The sequence below is a fragment of the Strigops habroptila genome, chromosome W (assembly GCF_004027225.2).
Source record: "Strigops habroptila isolate Jane chromosome W, bStrHab1.2.pri, whole genome shotgun sequence".
NCBI lineage: Eukaryota > Metazoa > Chordata > Aves > Psittaciformes > Psittacidae > Strigops > Strigops habroptila.
Genome location: NC_044301.2, coordinates 35,529,253 through 35,549,721, shown reverse-complemented (window position 1 = coordinate 35,549,721; position 20,469 = coordinate 35,529,253). Strand labels below are relative to the sequence as shown.

The 20,469-nt window shown below is 45.3% G+C and overlaps 1 protein-coding gene across 1 annotated transcript in view; it reads left to right on the top strand.

Moving 5' to 3' along the window:
• The window catches only part of LOC115619022 (F-BAR domain only protein 2-like), a 120,253-nt gene that overhangs the window by 83,443 nt on the left and 16,341 nt on the right, over positions 1 to 20,469 (top strand). The window contains exons 17-18 of the mRNA XM_030511037.1: positions 14,880 to 14,983; positions 17,674 to 17,803. Of these exons, the coding sequence (XP_030366897.1) occupies positions 14,880 to 14,983; positions 17,674 to 17,803 (234 nt within the window). The remainder of the gene's footprint in view (positions 1 to 14,879; positions 14,984 to 17,673; positions 17,804 to 20,469) is intronic.

Genomic DNA, 20,469 nt, shown 5'->3' with positions numbered 1-20,469 from the left:
ATACTGACAGGCTTTCCTGAAACTTGGTCTTTGCAGGAGGGAAAGTTTACAGAAATAGGCAATATTGATTTTTACATTCAAAAGGCAGTGAGGGAGAAGGAGGCAAAATGGCATGTGGGTGGGTATGTGTGTTGAAGAAGCTGAGAGCAGGAGATGTTGAGAAACTAGTTCAGGAAGAAGGAGAGACCAAAACAAAACCAGATATTATGGCTATGTTAGGATCTGCTTACTAAAAGTATTTGCTTAAATTGTTTACATTGATTAGCTCATGGGATTTAAGGTGTGTCCTGGGTTCAGCAGTAGCAGTCATTTTTCTCCTTCTTAATAGCTGGTGCAGTGCTATGTTTTCGACTTTAGTCTGGGAACAACGCTGATAACACATGGATGTTTTTAGTTGTTGCTAAGTAATGTTTACTCTGATCAAGGACTTTTCAGTCTCATGCTCTGCCAGGGAGGAGGGGAAGCCGGGAGGAAGCAGAGACAGGATACCTGGCCCAAACTGGCCAAAGGGGTATTCCATACCACAGCACGTCATGCCCAGTATATAAACTGGGGGGAGTTACCTGGAAGGCCCAGATTGCTGCTCGGGTCAGGCTGGGTATCGGTTGGCGGGTGGTGAGCAATTGTATTCTCTTCCCTTGTTATTTCACTTATCATTATTATTATTGGTGGTAGCAGTAGTAGTTTTGTATTATACCTTAGTTACTGGACTTTTCTTATCTCAACCTGTGGGAGTTACATTCTTTCGATTCTCCTCCCCATCCCTCCAGGAGCAGGGGGAGGAAGAAGGGGGGGAGTGAGCGAGCGGCTGTGTGGTTCTGAGTTACCAGCTGGGCTTAAACCACGACAGGTGGAATCTACTCTTTACTAACAGTAGCATATATGCTGCTTCATGGTTCTCTTCAGTCTGCCTACTGCATGTCTATTTTCCAACCCCTACTGTCTTAATGTAGAGACTCCTCTCCTCCCATGTTCCTTAGAAAGGAAGTGTTCACTATTTCTTTTAGCTAGATATTCCTATTTCAAAAATTATAATAGACCTTACTTCTTTATTGCAGTCATGGCTTTCTACTGTTTTCATCTGTACTTGATCATACAGATTGAAGAACAGTTAGAAAGAGTACATATATCAATAGGAGAATTCTGTACAAGTAGTGCTAATTCTTCTTGGCCTTAGTAATGTCCTTTTAGCAGCAACCAGCACTGCTACATAGCCATTAGGATTTTCAGTGGAACTTAGTCCTCCACTACAAATTCATAGAATCATAGAATGATAGAATCATTTTCATGTACCTGAAAAGTTATGTTTTGTAACAAATGTACCTTACAGAAATCATTAGATTGTCTCTTCCTCACCTCGGTATCCACTCAGGATTATTGCCTGGTAGATCCAAATCTGTAACATATTGTCGTGGTTTAAGCCAAGCCGGTAACTCAGAACCACGCAGCCGCTCGCTCACTCCCCTTCTTCTTCCACCCCCCTCAACCCACACCCACCCCCCCCAGACCCATATTTAAGGATAAATTATATACATATATATATATTTATATATATATTTAATAGTAAGACAAATTTTTTTTGGGGTACCCAGCCGTCGTGGCCTAAGCCCAGTCAGTAACTCAGAACCACACAGCCGCTCGCTCACACCCCCCCTTCTTCCTCCCCCTGCTTCCGGAGGGATGGGGAGGAGAATCAAAAGAATGTAACTCCCACGGGTTGAGATAAGAACAGTCCAGTAACTAAGGTATAATACAAAAGCACTACTACTACCACCAATAATAATCATGATAAGGGGAATAACAAGGGCAGAGAATAAAATTGCTCACCACCTGCCAACCAATAGCCAGCCCGACCTGAGCAGTGATCTGGACCTTCTGGGTAACTCCCCCCAGTTTATATTCTGGGCATGACGTGCTGTGGTATGGAATACCCCTTTGGCTAGTTTGGGTCAGGTGTCCTGTCTCTGCTTCCTCCCGGCTTCCCCTCCTCCCTGGCAGAGCATGAGACTGAGAAAGTCCTTGGTCGGAGTAAGCATTACTTAGCAACAACTAAAAACATCGGTGTTATCAGCGTTGTTCTCAGACTAAAGTTGAAAACACAGCACTGCACCAGCTACTAAGGAGGAGGAAAATAACTGCTACAGTTGAACCCAGGACAGTATCCACCCCTTATTCCATACCAATCACGTCATGCTCAGATCCCACATTTTTCAATATACCATCACTTTTCTCTCATATATGTATACACACACAAATATATACACACCCACACACACACAAAGAGAGAGATATCATTCCTTAGTCCATGGACCAATCCCTGTAAAGTTGCTGAATTCATTCAGTCCATGATATCAGGCTCCATCTCTTGTAACAGTCTTTCAGGGCAGGAGAGACAGTGTGTATTGTTGGATTGTTGCCTGCTGATGACACCGCTGAACTCATCTGGTCACTGCTGAGGTGTCTAGTTTCATCAAAGTTCACTGTTTGTTGGGGTGATGATCAGAGGGAAGTCAAGGTCAGTCAACAGTGGCCTGAGGACAGTTCTGCTGCTGCTGCTGGCTTTTCCCATGACTTTATTCTCTGCTGATGATCATGACAGCACATATCTTCTTTTCAAAGCCCAGAGTGGGGGAGATGGGCATCTAGCTGATGGGCTATAGAAGTGTTATATAGCAGGCAACAGCATATAATTGAGTTCATTGGCTGTTTTCTACTAAAATTAAATCCCCTTGAGGTACACACCGGACTTCCCCATCTTCCCGCATTACTCACCAAGTATATCTGGGTCCCTGAGCAAAAGCAATCCCATGAGTGGCTTTGCCATTACCTGAAGCAGGGATAACCCAGACTGTCTTCCCCAACAAATTCTTTATGTGCACCACAGGAACTTTATCCCCCTCTACAGTATGTAAAAGTTCTGATTGGGCTGGGCCAGCCCTGTCGCAGATCCCCTAGTGTTGACCAACCAGGTGGCTTTTGGTAAATGTGTATCCCAGTGTTTGAAAGTCCCACCACCCATTGCTCTCAGTGTAGTTTTTAACAGCCCATTGTACCGTTCGATTTTCCCAGAGGCTGGTGCATGTTAGGGGATGTGATATACCCACTCAATGCCATGCTCTTTGGCCCAAGTGTCTATAAGATAGTTCCGGAAACGAGTCCCATTGTCTGACTCAATTCTTTCTGGGGTACCGTGTCACCACAAGGCTTGCTTCTCAAGGCCCAGGACAGTGTTCTGGGCAGTGGTGTGGGGCACAGCGTATGTTTCCAGCCATCCGGTGGTTGCTTCCACCATGGTAAGCACATGGCACTTGCCTTGGCAGGTCAGTGGGAGTGTGATATAGTCAATCTGCCAGGCCTCCCCATACTTGTACTTCAGCCATCGTCCTCCATACCAGAGAGGCTTTACCCTTTGGCTTGCTTAATTGCAGCACGTTTCACATTTGTGAATAACCTGGGCAATAGTGTCCATTGTTAAGTCCACCCCTCGATCACAGTAGGACAAGGGGTAACGGGTTCAAACTTAAACAGGGGAACTTTAGATTAGATATAAGGAAGAAGTTCTTTACTGTGAGGGTGGTGAGGCACTGGAATGGGTTGCCCAAGGAAGTTGTGAATGGTCCATCCCTGCTAGTGTACAAGGCCAGGTTGGATGGAGTCTTGGACCACATGGTTTAGTGCGAGGTGTCCCTGCCCATGGCAGAGGGGTTGGAACTAGATGATCTTAATGTCCTTTCCAACCCTAACTATTCTATGATTCTATATGTTGCATCTCTGCCTTGATGGCCTGAGGTGTCATGGGCCCACCAGGCTAAAAATAATTCACCCTTATATTGCCAATCTAAGTCCATCTGAGCCACTTCAGTCTTAGCAGCTTTATCCACCTATTGGTTGTTCTGGTGTTCCTCAGTGGCCCGACTCTTGGGTACATGAGCATCTACATGGCGTACTTTCACCACCAGGTTCTGCACCCGAGCAGCGATATCTTGCCACAATGCAGCAGCCCAGATGGGTTTCCCCCTGCGTTGCCAGGTGCTCTGCTTCCATTGTTGCAACCACCTCCACAGGGCATTTGCCACCATCAGTATAGAGATAAAGTACTGGACATTTTTCTTGTTCAGCAATGTCCAAGGCCAGCTGGATGGCTTTCACCTCTGCATACTGGCTCGATTCACCCTTGTGGTAGCAGACTCCATACAGCTGCCTTCCATCTCCGATGCTTTCCCACAATACAGCAGGACCCATCAGTAAACAAGGCATATTGCTTCTCACTTTCTGACAGTTCATTATACGGTGGGGCCTCTTCAGCACGCATCACCTCCTCTTCTGGTGACATTCCAAAATCTTTGCCCTCTGGCCAGTCCATGATGACTTCTAGAATTCCTGGACAACTGGGATTTCCTATTTGAGCTCATTGTCTATTTAGTGCGGCCTACTTAGTCCATGTAGCATCAGTCGCGTGATGTGTAGAGGAGACCCTGCCTTTGAACATCCAGCCCAGCAGGGGCAACCGAGGTGCCAGGAGGAGCTGTGCTTCAGTGCCAATCACTTCTGAGGCAGCTTGAACCCCTTCATAGGCTGCCAGTATCTCTTTTTCAGTGGGAGTGTAGCTGGCCTCGGATCCTCTGTATCCCTGTGTCCACAAGCCAAAGGCTTGACCTCAAGTCTCCCCTGGAGCTTTCTGCCAGAGGCTTCAGGTAGGACCATTCTCCCCAGCTGCGGCGTAAAGCACATTTTTTACGTCTTGCCCGGCCCGGACTGGTCCAAGGGCTCTTATCTTTGTGATCACATCTGTAGGCATCTGGCGACGTCCATCTTGCCATTTTATTCCCAAAAATTGTATCTCCTGTGCAGGTCCCTTGACCTTACTCTGTTTTATGGCAAAACCGGCCTTCAAAAGGATTTGGATTATTTTCCTCCCTTTCTCAAAAACTTCTTTTGCTGTATCACCCCACACGATGATGTCATCAATGTATTGCAGGTGTTCTGGAGCTTGCCCCTGTTCCAGTGCAGTCTGGATCAGTGCATGGCAGATGGTAGGGCTGTGTTTCCACCCCTGGGGCAGTCAGTTCCAAGTGTACTGGATGCCCCTCCATGTAAAAGCAAACTGTGGACTGCACTCTGCTGCCAAAGGGATTGAGAAAAATGCATTGGCAATATCAATTGTGGCATCCCGTTTGGCTGCCTTTGACTCCAGAGTCTCCACTCTCCATTAGACTTTCGCACTGGCCATATGGGGCTATTAAAGGGTGAGCGGGTCCTGCTCATCACTCTTTGGCTCTCCAGTCTGCAGATCAGCTTCTGGATTGGTGTGATCTTGCCGCCGGTGCACTGTTGTGGTCACAATTGGCTCTTGTTGTTCTTTGACCTTCAGCAACCCCAGAACAGAAGGATCCTCTGAGAGACCGGGCAAGGTGGACAGCTGCTTCATTTCTTCCGTCTCCAACACAGCTATACAGCATCGGAGCAACCAGGTGACAGTGTGCTCCCCTGGAAGACGGCTGAAATTCCGCAGCTCGGTCGAGGTCCGGGATCGAGAAGTCACCTCTTCTTCCTCTTCTTCTGATTCATATATTAATAACTCTTTTTTAGATGCTGTCCCCTTTAGTAAGTGCATTGGGTCTTCATCTGTCTTCACTGCTCTTTGTGGCTCTCGTTTTCTTTTCCCCTTCCTTTTTGGAGCAACTGATATTGGCACAGATTGGTCCTTTAGTTTAGCTGCAGTGTCTATCACTGTGTTTGGAGTGGCTGCAGTGTCTGTCACTGGGGTTGGAGTGGCTGCAGTGTCTGTTGTCGGGGTTGGTGTAGCTGTTGTGCAAGGGGATTGAGTAGGTGCTTTGGCTGTCACTGGGGTTGGAGTGGCTGCAGTGTCTGTTGTCAGGGTTAGTGTAGCTGTTGTGCTAGGGGATTGAGTAGGTGCTTTGGCTGTCACTGGGGTTGGAGTGGCTGCAGTGTCTGTTGTCGGGGTTGGTGTAGCTGTTGTGCTAGGGGATTGAGCAGGTCCATTGTCTGTCACTTTGCCATCAGATCCAGGGACATGTTTTTCCCTTTGAAGGTGCTGGATAGTGTTGAGCAGTGCTCTGTAGGCATAGGCCAAGCCCCTGCACGTTGTGGCAAGTTGTCCCTCTTTGGTACTGCCAGAACGACAGCACTCCTCTTTTAAGTGTTCTGCTTATTTTTCTGGATTTTGTACTAGTTCAGGGGTGAAGTTCCAAAGCACTGGAGGGGCCCACTGGCCCAGGTGCTTTAATACTATCCCACACACCCTGACACTCACAACTGTCCAGCCTTGGGGAAAATGTCTTGATGGTCCTCCTATATCGTCGTCTAAACCTAGAGAAAACCTGAACGCGACACTGCTTAACTTTCGAGATCAGATGAAATAGGGCGTTCTCAGGGTGGAATGGCCATGGGTAAAGCACATGCTGTATGTGTGCCAACATGCTGATCCCCAGCACAAGCAGCAGGCAGGTTTCAAGGGTATTCAAAGGCCATCCAAAACCTTTAGAATTCTCAAATGCTGCTGCAAATAGCCCAGTGGGTGATCGGGGGTGGTGAGGGAATGTCTCCTTCATTGGTTGACCCCCTCGAGGAGGAAAAAAAGATGTGTAATTTCTAAAAAATTCCATTATATGACTCCCAAAGTATAGAGGTGATGACCACGCTGGGAACGCAAGCTAGACCAGTTTCCTAATCAATGAGTCTATTGTATTACAAGTCATTACCATGAAGTACAGCAAAACAAGAACCTTAGCCTAGGCCCCCCAGCCGATAAACACTAAACCAGCAAATACTGGCTGCAAGTAAGGTGTGACATGCTGAAACTCCAAGACCAAGCGCAACAACTCTGAGAGCAAATAAATCAACATTGTGACAAGTGACTATTAATCCAAAACAATGAATGCTTATCACAAATATGATTAGACACACTCTGGTCCTGATTAGACATGTCTGCCCCACATTGTCGCCACAAACAACTGTTGTGGTTTAAGCCCAGCCGGTAACTCAGAACCACACAGCCACTCGCTCACTCCCCCACTTCTTCCTCCCCCCGCTCCTGGAGGGATGGGGAGGAGAATCGAAAGAATGTAAAACTCCCACGGGTTGAGATAAGAACAGTCCAGTTACTAAAGTATAATTCAAAACCACTACTACCACCACCAATAATAATAATGATAAGGGAAATAACAAAAGGAAAGAATACAATTGCTCACCACCTGCCGACCGATACCCATCCTGACCTGAGCAGCAATCTGAGCCTTCTGGGTAACTCCCCCCAGTTTATATACCGGGCATGACGTGCTTTGGTATGGAATACCCCTTTGGCTAGTTTGGGTCAGGTGTCCTGTCTCTGCTTCCTCCCGGCTTCCCCTCCTCCCTGGCAGAGCATGAGACTGGTAAAGTCCTTGATTCAACATTACTTTGCAACAGCTAAAAACACCGGTGTGTTATCAGCATTGTTCTCAGACTAAAGTTGAAAACACAGCACTGCACCCACTACTAAGAAGGAGAAAAATAACTGCTACAGCTGAACCCAGGACACCAGCCCCCTGAGATGGAGGACAGAGATGAGGACCTGAATGAAGCCCCCATAATCCAAGGGGAAGTGGTTAGGGACTTGCTGCACGACTTAGACACACAAGTCTATGGGGCTGGATGGGCTCCACCCAAGGGTACTGAGGTTGCTGGCAGAAGTGTTGAGCAAGGCACTTTCCATCAGTTATCAGCAGTTCTGACTAACTGGGGAGGTCCCAGTTGACTGGAGGTTAGCAAATGTGATACTCATCTACAAGAAGGGTTGGAAGGAGGATCTGGGAAACTTTACAGCCCCCATTGTCTAAGATTAAAGTTTTCAATCGGCTCCCTGTCCCTTCCCCCGCTGCCCCGTCGGCATCTCCAATAGAGGACGAGATGTATCACCGGAAAAACAAGGGGATGGAAGTGGATGTATCCTGGTCTGTACCGCTGCCTCCCGACCCCTGCGTAGAAAAGCCACCCAGGGGAGAGCTGCTGCCTGTCCCGCCCGACCCATCTCACTCCAAGAGCCAGCCATCGCTTTTTCCACCTCTCTCTCCATCCATGCCTCCCCCACCAATGTCTCTGCGAACATCATCCACGGTCGAGCCCCACAGGGAACTGGACTGGGCACAGAAACTGCTTCAAAAGTTGGAGGACTTGGAAAGAGATAAGATCGCTCAAGAAGAACATGGGGGGAGGAGGAGGGCGCGATAGCAAGCTGCGAGAAGCTCCAGAGGTGGGGGGAGGTGAGAGATGAAACTGCTAAAACTGACGGGGACCCAACACGACGATGGAGAGGGATTATTCAGAATGCGTTAGTGAAAAAAAAAAAAAAAAAAGAAAAGAAACTTGCAAAAGAATTTGCAAAAGGATAGAAAAAAAAGGGGATTTAAGACAAGGAAGTACAAAATGCAATATAATCTTTTGTAACTAAGAAAATTTAGTTCTAAGTAACTTTAAGCTTGGTGGCTTTGTATATAACAACAAAACTTTCCAAACCTAAAAAAGGCCCGACCAAAAGAACACAATAAGGGTGCTTGTCTAAGATGAATCATTGTAGCTGACATAGTTTTGGAACCTTATGACCTTCGCATAAAATTTATTGTAGCCAAAACAGGATTGTAGCTAAGGAGTAGCTGAAACTAAGCAGATGTTCAGGAGGTGATGTAGCGAAGTTAACTGATAAGTAGAAGGACAAGGAGAAATCACTCATTTATGCCAGCAGTGTTACCGAACTAATTAAGTTGGCAAGTTCTTAATGAGTTCTACGAATCAATTTGGCGACCCAGATGGGACCCTCTCTGCTCGGCTGCAGGACCCGCTGAGAATAGGGCTCCCTAGGGCCCCCGGGGAATTTTCCCAGAGGGACCCCTCGACTCACTCGGATCACTGCAGGAGCAGACAAGTACCATCTTTAAGAAAGTATTCTTTTGTAAATATTGTTTTGTTTTGGTTAACGTTCCATAAGTCGTAGGAGACGTCCTGCTCAGGAGTCTGTTTGAAGTTTGGATTTTGGTGGGTTAACCTTTTGTTTGGAGCCTTCCGTAAATCGAGATATAGAAATCTCGTAGGTAAAGGCGTATACCCGGCTGCTAGCACTCGATTGGTATACATTTGGATTTGTTTCTGTTTGTGACTTGCTGGTATTTGACCTAGTATTGTGGATTATCACGGTAACGATTTTGGTGTTGACGATATAATATGGTTAAGGCTGCACTGCATGTTGTGATTGTGTCATTAATATTGTTTATCTAATTGGGGGGTTTTTTTTGTGTGTTTTAGGTATTGTAGTTGTGTGGAGTGTGTTTGTGGGATCCCTTGTGTGTGTGTGTAAAATTAATAATGGGATATCAACAGAGCGAAATATAATGTATGCAGATATGTTTTTCATGTTAAGAAACCAGTAGGAGTGGCAGAAGGAATGTGGAATTAAGAGGGCTCTGCCAGATCCCTTAATTTTAGCTTTGGAAAGGGACAAGAGCAATTAGAGAAAGGTCACATTAAACCAACCACAAGCCCTTGGAATACCTCAATTTTTACAATTCCAAAGAGAAGTGGCAAATGGTGCCTATTGCATGATCTGAGGAAAATTAATGAGGTCATGGAGGACATGGTGGCGTTACAGCCTGGATTACCCTCCCCAAATATGATTCGGAAAAATTGGGACATTTTAATTATCGATTTAAAAGATTGCTTTTTTACCATTCCCCTGCATCCAGAAGATTATCAGAAATTCGCTTTGCTTCAAAAACAAAAAGGGGGAGAAAGTGCTATATCACCAACAGATAGATTAAACAAAGTCCTATATGTGTTAAATTTCTTATGATTAAGGTTATCAGTCACAATGGTTCAAGGGATATGTGTCAAATGACATATTGTTTAAGTTAGAGCTCAATATTACTTATCAACAAGGATACAACTGAGGCCCGATTGTAATGATCAGGTACAATTTTGGGATGTGCCATCTTGAGTTATCGTCTCCTTGTTTGCACCTGGAGTAGCTGCAGCAAAAGCATTAGGAGACATGACTGAGTTAGGGTGTTGGGCCGCAAAGCAGATAAATTTAACGTCAGAAGTACTTACACAAATGCTTAATGATGTAGATAGCACAAGACACGCTGTTTTGCAAATAGAGCTGCAATTGATTTTTGCTTTTAGCACAGGGTCACAGGTGTGAGGATTCTGAAGGGTTGGTTGATCTCCTTAGCGAAAGGTGGCCTGATGATGTTTATAGTCATTCTAACGATCTTAATACTGTTGCCCTGCCTTTTTCACTGTATCCAACGTATGGTAACCAGTGCTATGAAATGTGTCTGGATCGCTCAAAGAAAAGAAGGGGGATTTGTGGAGGACCACTTGGAACAAAATGGACACATGAGTGATCCAGGACTCATGTCAATAGCAAGAGTTTGAGTTAGGTCTCATGGTCTGGCATCAAGGTCATCTAAAGAACACTCGCGGGGGCAGGATGAGAAATTGGCTCAGGAAGAACAACTCCTGGATGTGGAATGCAGAACTTGGCAAACTTGAGGACTCGTAAGGCCTTCGTGTGAACTGAAAGCTTTAGCCAATCATAAGCTGTATCTATGCGTGTGTCTCGTTAAGCTCAACCAATTAGGATTGTATAAGGTCCACGTGGACACTCAGAGAGAATATATAAACAGCTATCTGGGCTTAATAAATTGTCAGCATTTAATCATATTGGTTGTCCTGCTGTCCGTTTATCTCCCGCAAGTGTGTACGGCAAAGGGCCGGCAAGGCCACTCCTCCTTGCGCAGACTGGCCCCCTGCATTCGAACGAGTGTGCGCGGGAAAAAAGAGCAAGCAAGGCCACTCCTCCTGACACAGGTTGGCCCCCTGTGTCAGGATGAGTCTGCACTTTTGTCATATAAAAAGGCCGGGGTTCGAGAGAGATCGAGAAGGAGGTGGATCCAACTACCTTTTCTGGTCGACACTACCTCTGCAGGGACGCCCACCAAAGTAGTGCCTGCCACCCCATCTCTTCACGATGCACCCCGGAGCTGGCCTCTTGGTCATTGTATAAGTGTGTGTGGGTCGGTAAGAATCTGTGCCTAACCTAGTTTCTGGTAGCCTTTAGGTATCTCTCTAGCTAGTAATATCTCTGGATTTTATATCTACTCTGGATCTTGTAATAAACTTTCTAGCAGTTTGGTGTGTGTGTGTGCGTGGCTTACGTCCTTCTCCACCCGGAATCCTTCGGTCCCTGGAACAGCTTGGATGGACGTTTTCTTTGCTGGGTAAAAAACTGGCTGGATAGCCAGGCCCAAAGTGTGGTGGTGAATGGAGTTAAATCCAGTTGGCAGCTGGACACAAGTGGTGTTCCCCAGGGCTCAGTATGGGGCCAGTCCTGTTTAATATCTTTATCAATGATCTGGATGAGGGGATTGAGTGCACCCTTAGTAAATTTGCAGATGACACCAAGTTGGGTGGGAGCGTTGATCTGCTGGAGGGAAGGAAGGCTCTGCAGAGGGATCTGGACAGGCTGGATCCATGAGCTGAGCCAATGGTATGAGGTTCAACAAGGCAAAGTGCTGGGTTCTGCATTTGGGCCACAACAACCCCATGCAACACTACAGGCTTGGGGAAGAGTAGCTGGAAAGCTGCTCGGTGGAAAAGGATCTGGGGGTGCTGATTGATGGCTGGCTGAACATGAGCCAGCAGTGTGCCCAAGCAGCCAAGAAACCCAACAGTATCCTGGTTTGTATCAGCAATAGTGTGGCCAGCAGGGCCAGGGAAGTGATTGTCCCCCTGTACTCATCGCTGGTGAGGCCGCACCTCGAATTCTGTGTTCGCTTCTGGGCCCCTCACTAGAAGAGAGATATTGAGATGTTGGAGTGGGTCCAGAGAAGGGCAATGAAGTTGGTGAAGGGTCTGGAGCACAAGTGTTATCTGGAGCAGCTGAGGGAACTGGGGTTCTTTAGCCTGGAGAAAAGGAGGCTCAGGGGAGACCTTATCACTCTCTACAACTACCTGAAATGTGGATGGTGCCAAGAGGTGGGGGTTGGTCTCTTCTCCTAAGTAACAAGTGATAGGACAAGAGGAAATGGCCTCAAGCTTCACCAGGTGAAGTTTCAATTGGATATTAGGAAAAATGTCTTCACTGAAAGGGTTGTCAAGCATTGGAACAGGCTGCCCAATGTGGGAAGTGGTGGAATCACCATCCCTGGAGGTATTTAAAAGACATGTAGACCTGGTGCTTATGGACTTGGTTTAGTGGTGGCCTTGGTAGTGTTAGCTTAACAGTTGGACTCAATGAGCTTAAAGGTCTTTTCCAACCTAAATGATTCCATGATTATATGAATATGCTGAAAAGAAGTTGTGCTTTCTCAAAATAATCTGGTTTGTTAGCTTCATTATTGCTTTGATCTGGTGTTGGAGTCTGTAGAGGAAGGTAAATGATACTTAAATATCCATTTCTTTATTGCTACACATGTATAGGAGGCTAAAGCAGGTTAGGAAATGTTCATACAGTCCTATAGAGAAATCAGTGACAGAAACTTGGGATCTGTAACATCCTCTGTAACCATATCTGGGGGGGAGTCATCTACCCGAGGCCTCATTCCTGAAAGTGGATCATGCAGAGATGTATGTTTCATTGGAATTGGTGGGAATATAGTGCTGTCCTGGTTTCGGCTGGGATAGCGTTAATTTTCTCCCCAGTAGCTGGTGCAGTGCTGTGTTTTGGCTTTAGTCTGAGAACAATGCTGGTAACACACGGATGGTTTAGTTGTTGCTCAGTAGCACTTACCCTGATCAAGGACTTTTCAGTCTCTCATGCTCTGCCAGTGAGTAGGGGCACAGGGGGCTGGGAGGGAGCAGAGACAGGACACCTAACCCAAACTAGCCAAAGGGATATTCCACAGCACAGCATGTCATGCCCAGTATATAAACTGGGGAGTGCTGCACAGTCCAATTGCTCATCACCCACTGACCAATACCCAGCCCAACCCAAGCAGTGATCGGTCCCTTCCAGGTAACTCTCCCCAGTTTATATACCGAGCATGACGTGCTGTGGTATGGAATACCCCTTTGGCTAGGATTGTGTTTACCCGGGTGAAAGACCTTACACTTGTCCTTGTTGAACTTCATAAAGTTCTTGTTAGCCCATTCTTCCAGCCTGTCCAGGTCATCCTGCAGGGTGGCTCTCCCTTCCAAAGTGTCCACTTCCCCACTCAGTTTGGTGTCATCAGTAAACTTCAGCAGGGTACATTTGATCCCATCATCCAGATCACTCATGAAGACATTGAGCTGTGTTAGGCCCAATATCGATCCCTGGGGGACCCCCCTGGTGACAAGTCACCAGCTGGAAAAGGAGCTATTTGCCACCACCCTCTGGGTGCGGCCTGTCAGCCAATTCCCCACCCACTGCACAGACAGCTTGTCTGGACCATAACGTTTCAGTTTCTCTAGGAGGAGGCTGTGGGAAACTGTATTAAAAGCCTTGGAGAAATCCAGGTAGATAATCACAGAATCATTAGGGTTGGAAGGGACCTCTGGAGATCATCTAGTCCAAAACCCCTGCCAAGCCTCCACGACCAAGGAGAAGTTTTCCTTTCTCCAGCCACCTTCTCTTACCTCTGAGGTCTGGTACCTTTCTTAGCGGTAAAGACTGACTCAAAGAATGCATTCAGTAATTCCACCTTCTCTGTGTCTTCTGTTACCAGGACCCCCATCTGATTCAGCAGCGGCTCCACATTTTCCTTTATCTTCCTTCTGCTGATATGCTTGTAGAAGCCCTTCTTGTCCTTGATGTCCTTTGCCAGACTCAATTCCAAGTGAGCCTTAGCCTTCCTTGTTGCATCCCTGCATACCCTGATCGTGTTCCTATAGTCCTCCCACTTGACCTATCCCTTTTTCCACATCCCATAAATTTCTTCCTTGCATTTGAGATTTACTAGGAGCTCCCTGCTCATCCATGCAGGTCTCCTGCCCCCTTTGCCTGATTTCTTCATCATGGGGATACACTGCTTTTGTGCTTCCAGGAGAGCATTCTTGAAAATCTCCCAGCACTCACTAGCTCCTTTATTCTCCATGGAAGCTTCCCACGGAATCCCTCCCAGCTGAGCTCTGAGAGAACTGAAGTTTGCTCTTCTGAAATCTAAAACCTTTGTCTTAGTACTAACTTTCAGCACAATCAGCTGGATCCCAAACTCCACAATATTATGATCACTGCAGCCAAGGCTATCACTAACCAAGATATTACAAAGCAGGTTTTCTTGGTTTGTGAGTAGCAAGTCTAGCATTGCCTGTTTCCTGGTTGGCACATCTAACACTTGTATGAGGGAGCAGTCCTCCACGCACTGCAGGAACTTGGTGGATGACATGTGGGCTGCTGTGTTGTTCTTCCACCAAATATCTGGGTAGTTGAAGTCACCCATAAGAACCAGGTTCTGTTGACCTGAGGCTTGCCTAAGTGACCCAAATATTGCTTTGTTGGCCTTATTGCCTTGGTTTGGATTTTTCTTTTTTTATTATTGCTCACCTGATGTTAAAATTAACTCATCTTCTTACTTAGAATGTACTAAACTGCTTGTTAGCACCAACATTCTTCAAAGTTGGGACAATGAAATAAATATTCATCTTGCAACAATAAGAAAAATTCAAATTAATTAAAGGCATTGCTTTTTCTTAATTCTGCAGAGATTTGCTTTCCTAGGAATAGGAATGTGTATAGATGTTTTCAGATGAAATAAAGTTAAATAAATTGGATTTAAAACTGTTCCTTTTTAACACCCAGTATTTTGAAGTGTGGATGATATCCAGTTATTCTATTTAAGTGAGTACATATTTATGTTCAGTGTGACCTTTCTAATATTGATTTCCTTAAATTTGCTTTCTTTCAGCAAGGCACACAACTCCTCTTTCTGTAGGCACCATTGTACCCCCTCCAAGGCCTGCTTCAAGACCAAAGTTGTCTACAGGGAAACTTAGTGGAATTAATGAAATAGTATGTATTGATTGTTGGGTCTGTTGTATGGCTTTTTTAATTCTCCATTGTAACTTGATTTCAGATATATCATTTGCACTGTTACAGTGGAGTTACTTTCCAGCCAATGTTCAAGGAATCGCATACTCTGGCATGGAAGTTGTTAATGATAAACAAAATAATTAATAACTGAACTTAAAAGGTCCAAAACAAATTTTGCATCAGCTGAATGTTTTTAATTGAAGAAATCAATAACTTGAAAATTAAAGAATAGCACATGTAGAATTCAAGTTTTCAAAATGTGAAATATTAGCAAAGTTATTAACAAAACTCCATTGATTTAGGGATATCACCAAAGCTTTAGGGAATGAGTGGTATTAACTAGATCTTTATCAGTCATGTGTTGACACTAGTAGCCCTGCTGTTACTTCACCCTGCCCTTGGTGCCGGTTAGTGAAGGGAGGTGGCAGATTGCAGCAGCTGTCCATTGGATTAGTGAGAGGTTGCATGCTGCCTGCATCTCTGCTCACTGCTTGCAGTGTAGGTCCACCTGCTGATAAGGAATGCAGCAAAGAATGCAAACACTCAGCATATCAGACCAAGCCATGCTTAATCTCTTCTATGAATATTATGATTCTTTTGGTTTTGTTTGACTTAGTGACTTGGAAAAATTTTACTGTGGTAAGATACTCTTACTGTCTTTCAAAGTAGCAAGATACTTTCACCATATTATCATAGAATCATAGAATGGTTAGGGTTGGAAAGGACCTTAAGATCATCTAGTTCCAACCCCCCTGCCATGGGCAGGGACACCTTCCATTAGACCAAGTTGCTCAAAGCCCCGTCCAACCTGTCCTTGAACGCTGCCAGGGATGGAGCATTTATCACTCCTTTGGGCAACCTTTTCCAGTGCCTCACCACCCTCACAGTAAAGAACTTCTTCCTTATATCTAATCTAAACTTCCTCTGTTTAAGTTTAAACCCATTACCCCTTGTCCTACCACTACAAGTCCCTGGTGAAGAGTCCCTCACTGTCATCCTTGTAGGCCCCCTTCAGACACTGGAAGGCTGCTATGAGGTCTCCACGCAGCCTTCTCTTCTCCAGGCTGAACAGCTCCAATTTTCTCACAAAACTGAAACATTGTTTAACTCTTGCTTTTCTGTAAAGTCTTATAACAAAAAAAAAACAAACCAACAAACCAAACAACAAAAAACCCCACAAACAAACAAAAAACACAACAAAAAGAGGAGGAAGAGGACAAATAAAAGCAAGGGACTTCCTCCAACGTCCCCTTCCTCCTGATGTCCCCACCCAGAACCTCTTCGCAGCTCTGCAGGGGGCTAACAATGCGACACCCCAGCAGAAGAACCGCCAGCTGCTGCACCAATAAAGAGGATAACTACTCGTGCATCCAAGAAAAGTAGACTCTACTTTGAAAGGTATAGAGGCACCCATCTGTCACCCTGACCCAATTTCAAGGGAGGTGTGTTGCCTACTGGTGGCTTGGATCAGAGATGTTGCTGAGAGGCTGCCTAGTCAAGTAAGTCCTACTGACTATTACCCACTTCTAGTGGTCCATGTGGGTGCCAGTGATATAGCCAGCAGCAGTCTGGGAAACGTTAAGAAGGACTACAGAGCCCTGGGAAAGGTGGTTAGGGGCTCTGGGGATCAGACAGTTTTTTCATTGATCCTCCAGGTCAAAGGGGAGGGCCTTGAAAAGGCCAGGTGGATCTGGCAGGTTAACAGATGGTTAGAGGGGTGGTGCCATAGTCAGGGGTTTGGTTACTTAGGCCATGGGACTTGCTTTGGGAAGCTGGGTGTTCAAGGCCAGGTTGGACAGGGCCTTGGGCAACATGGTCTAGTGTGAGGTGTCCCTGCCCATGGCAGGGGGGTTGGAACTAGATGATCTTAAGGTCCTTTCCAACCCTAACTATTCTATGATTCTATTCTAACTACCCAAAGATTTAGAGTGGAAAGGACTTCTGAAGGTCTGCTCTAGGCCAACCTCCTGCTCAAAGAAGGGATAACTTCAAAATTGCATCAGGTTGCTCAGGGAAATGCTGAGTTTTTAAAATCTCCAGGGAGGGAGATCTCACATCATCTTTGGGCAACCTGTCCAAGAAGGAGTTGTTTCCCTATATTCATCTAAAATTTCCTCTTGCACCTCTGAATAGAGCCTGACTCCATCTTGTTTGTAGCTAGTGAAATACTGATGGTAGATCCCTCCTTAGGTTTCTCCAGGCTGAACAAACCCATGTCCTTCAGCCTCTCCCTCTCTCTCTTGTCCTCCAGTCCTCAACTATTTTAGTTCCCCTCTGCTGGACTCACTTCAAGTTTGTTAATAGCTCTGAAAATCCACATCTGCTATACACATACACAGGGCTATAAACTTAGGTTCTGCTACGGTGTTATAGCACGATTATTGATAGGCTGTTACATAATCAAATATATTAGACTTAACTACCCTTGCAAAAAAAAATAAATAATAATAATAATAAGCTATGAAATAATAGAAGTGATTCCCATAGAAAATGTGGGTTCTCTGTTTCACACTAAAAACTAGGATAGATAAAGCATTAAAAGAAATATGTTGAGAAACACTATAAAATCGATCAGGGAGTGAAATGAAGAACTCTTCTATTTACAGTCTTTTTTCATCTTTTTAAAACCACTTTCTGCCTCTCATAATCTTGTGATCTCTTGTGTTTAGCCTAGGCCATTCAGCCCTCCATTGACCTCTAACTCAAGTCCACCACCTGCAGCTCCCTTGGCACATGCAGAGAGCATTTCTTCAATATCCTCTTCTGCTTCACTCAGTGCAGCAAACATGCCTATAGTTGGTAAGTTAAATTAACCATTTTAACTCATTTTAGAAATGGTATAATTCTGCCACTGAGTTCCACCTCTTAGGAAAATTATTCCTTAGAGTTAGTTGTTCCATGTGTGAGTCCAGTCTAGGTACTTCAAGCATCCTTTGCAATACCTAATTCTAAAAGACACTGAGAGACAGGACAGTGGATTTGACTAGATTAGACCATAGATCAAATTATGGCATGTTCTTTAGTGAAATATTTTTCTAAACTAAAATATTCCATTATTATTTGGTGTGCTTGTATATCCATTCATCAAGCACAACGTTATCATGTATTTGTTTAGAAGTTGTTATTGTATATAGACAGAAATATTTTGGAATACTGATAAATTAGAATTAATATAAATGTTCACAAAATTGAGTTTGGTTTACGTTTGGGTTTGGGTTTTTTTTGTTATATTGTAATTGCAGTTTACAAAAAAAAAACCAAACAAATGCATCTTTTTTAAGTTAGTGAAGTATATAAGCTGAACATAGGTATTTAGTAAAAGCAAAACAACCAACCAAACAATGAAGATGAAAAGTCTTCTTGTGCTGTCACTAATTTCAGAAGGTTTTCTCATCTTTTTAAAGAAGTCCTTCGGTTATGATATTTGATTATGACAAATAACAAGGAGACTTGGGGGGGGGTGTTGGGGGGGGGGTGTTAAGACGTTTTAACTTGTTTCTGTAGCAGAATTGAAGTATTTCATTCCTGAACACTGTTACAGCTTTAGTCCCAAGTTAAATCAGACTCTTGAGTTAAGACTCAGTTATCTATGAATGTATGCAGCCTTCTCTTCTCCAGGCTGAACAGCCCCAATTTTCTCAGCCTGTCTTCATACGGGAGGTGCTCCAGCCCCCTTATCAACCTCGTGGCCCTTCTCTGGCCTTGCTACAACAGCTCCATGTCCTTCTTATGTCGAGGACACCAGAACTGTATACAGTAATCCAAGTGAGGTCTCATGAGAGCAGAGTAGAGGGGCAGGATCACCTCCTTCGACCTGCTGGTCACGCTTCTTTTGATGCAGCCCAGGATATGGTTGGCTTTCTGGGCTGCGAGCGCACACTGCCAGCTCATGTTCAGTTTCTCATCAACCAACACCCCCAAGTCCTTCTCCGCAGGGCTGCTCTGAATCTCTTCTCCCCCCAACCTGTAGCTGTGCCTGGTATTGCCTCGATGCAGGTGTAGGAGCTTGCACTTTGCATTGTTCAACTTCATGAGGTTGGTATTGGCTCACCTCTCAAGCGTGTCCCTCTGGATGGTCCCTCTGGATAATTGAATTTCTTTTATGCTTTAGCCTTGTTTTCATTTGCAAAGTATTTTTTTAATATTATATTAACATCTATAGCATCTATTTTTGCTTGAAATATTTTGTTTTCTTGCAATTTTTTGTTTTCTTTAAACTTAATAGATTGGAACACTTCCTACACTTGAAAAACTTTGTGAGATGCCACCACGTATTGTACTAGAAGCAGATTTACATGTTATCCCATGACAGACAGTGGGATTGAGTACACCGTCAGCAAGTTTGCAGATGACACCAAGATGAGTGGTGCAGTTGACACTCCCAAGGGATGGGAAGCCATCCATAGGGACTTGGACAGTCTCGAGAGGTGGGCCCATGCAAACCTCATGAGGTTCAACAGGGCCAAGTGCAAGGTCCTGCCCCTGGGTTGGGGCAACCCCCGGTATCAATACAGGCTGGGGGATGAAGAGACTGAGAGTACCCCAGAGGAGAAGGACTTGGGGGTACTGGTAGGATGAAAGATTGGACATGAGCCAGCAGTGTGTGCTTGCAGCCCAGAAGGCCAATTGTATCTTGGGCTGCATCCAAAGGAGCATGGCCAGCAGGTCGAGGGAGGTGATTCTGCCCCTCTACTCTGCTCTCGCGAGACCCCACCTGGAGTACTGCATCCAGCTCTAGAGTCCTCAGTACAGGAAAGATATGGACCTGTTGGAGAGGGTCCAGAGGAGGGCCACAAAAATGATCAGAGGGATGGAGCACCTCTCCTATGAGGAAAGGCTGAGAGGGTTGGGGTGGTTCAGCCTGGAGAAGACTCCAGTGAGACCTTATTGTGGCCTTTCAGTTCTTAAAAGGGGCCTATAAGAAAGATGGGGAGAGTCTTTTTAGCAGGGCCTGTTGCGATAGGATGAGGGGTGATGGTTTTCAACTAAAAGAGGGGAGATTCAGGCTGGATGTGAGGAAGAAATTCTTTGCAATGAGGGTGGTAAAACACTGGCGCAGGTTGCCCAGAGAGGTGGTGGATGTGCCATCCCTGGAGACATTCAAGGCCAGGCTGGATGTGGTTCTGGGCAACCTGGTCTAGTTGAAGATGTCCCTGCTCATTGCAGGAGGGTTGGACTAGATGACCTTTGAAGGTCCCTTCCAACCCAAACTATTCTGTGATTCTATGTTAACTAATCATTGTAGTACACTACAGCTAGTAATTATGTATTTCCTTTGAAACAAATTTCTCTAGCTATTTCTGGTGTCTGGTAGGCACAAGTAGCTTGACAGCTCGACTACTTAACAACTTATGTGTTGCTGAAGTCACCAGAACTTGATATAAGCACTTTTACGCAACACACTATTCCCCTCCAAAACAAGCTGGAAATTGGTCTTCTATCTTCAATTTGTTAACTACTTTCTT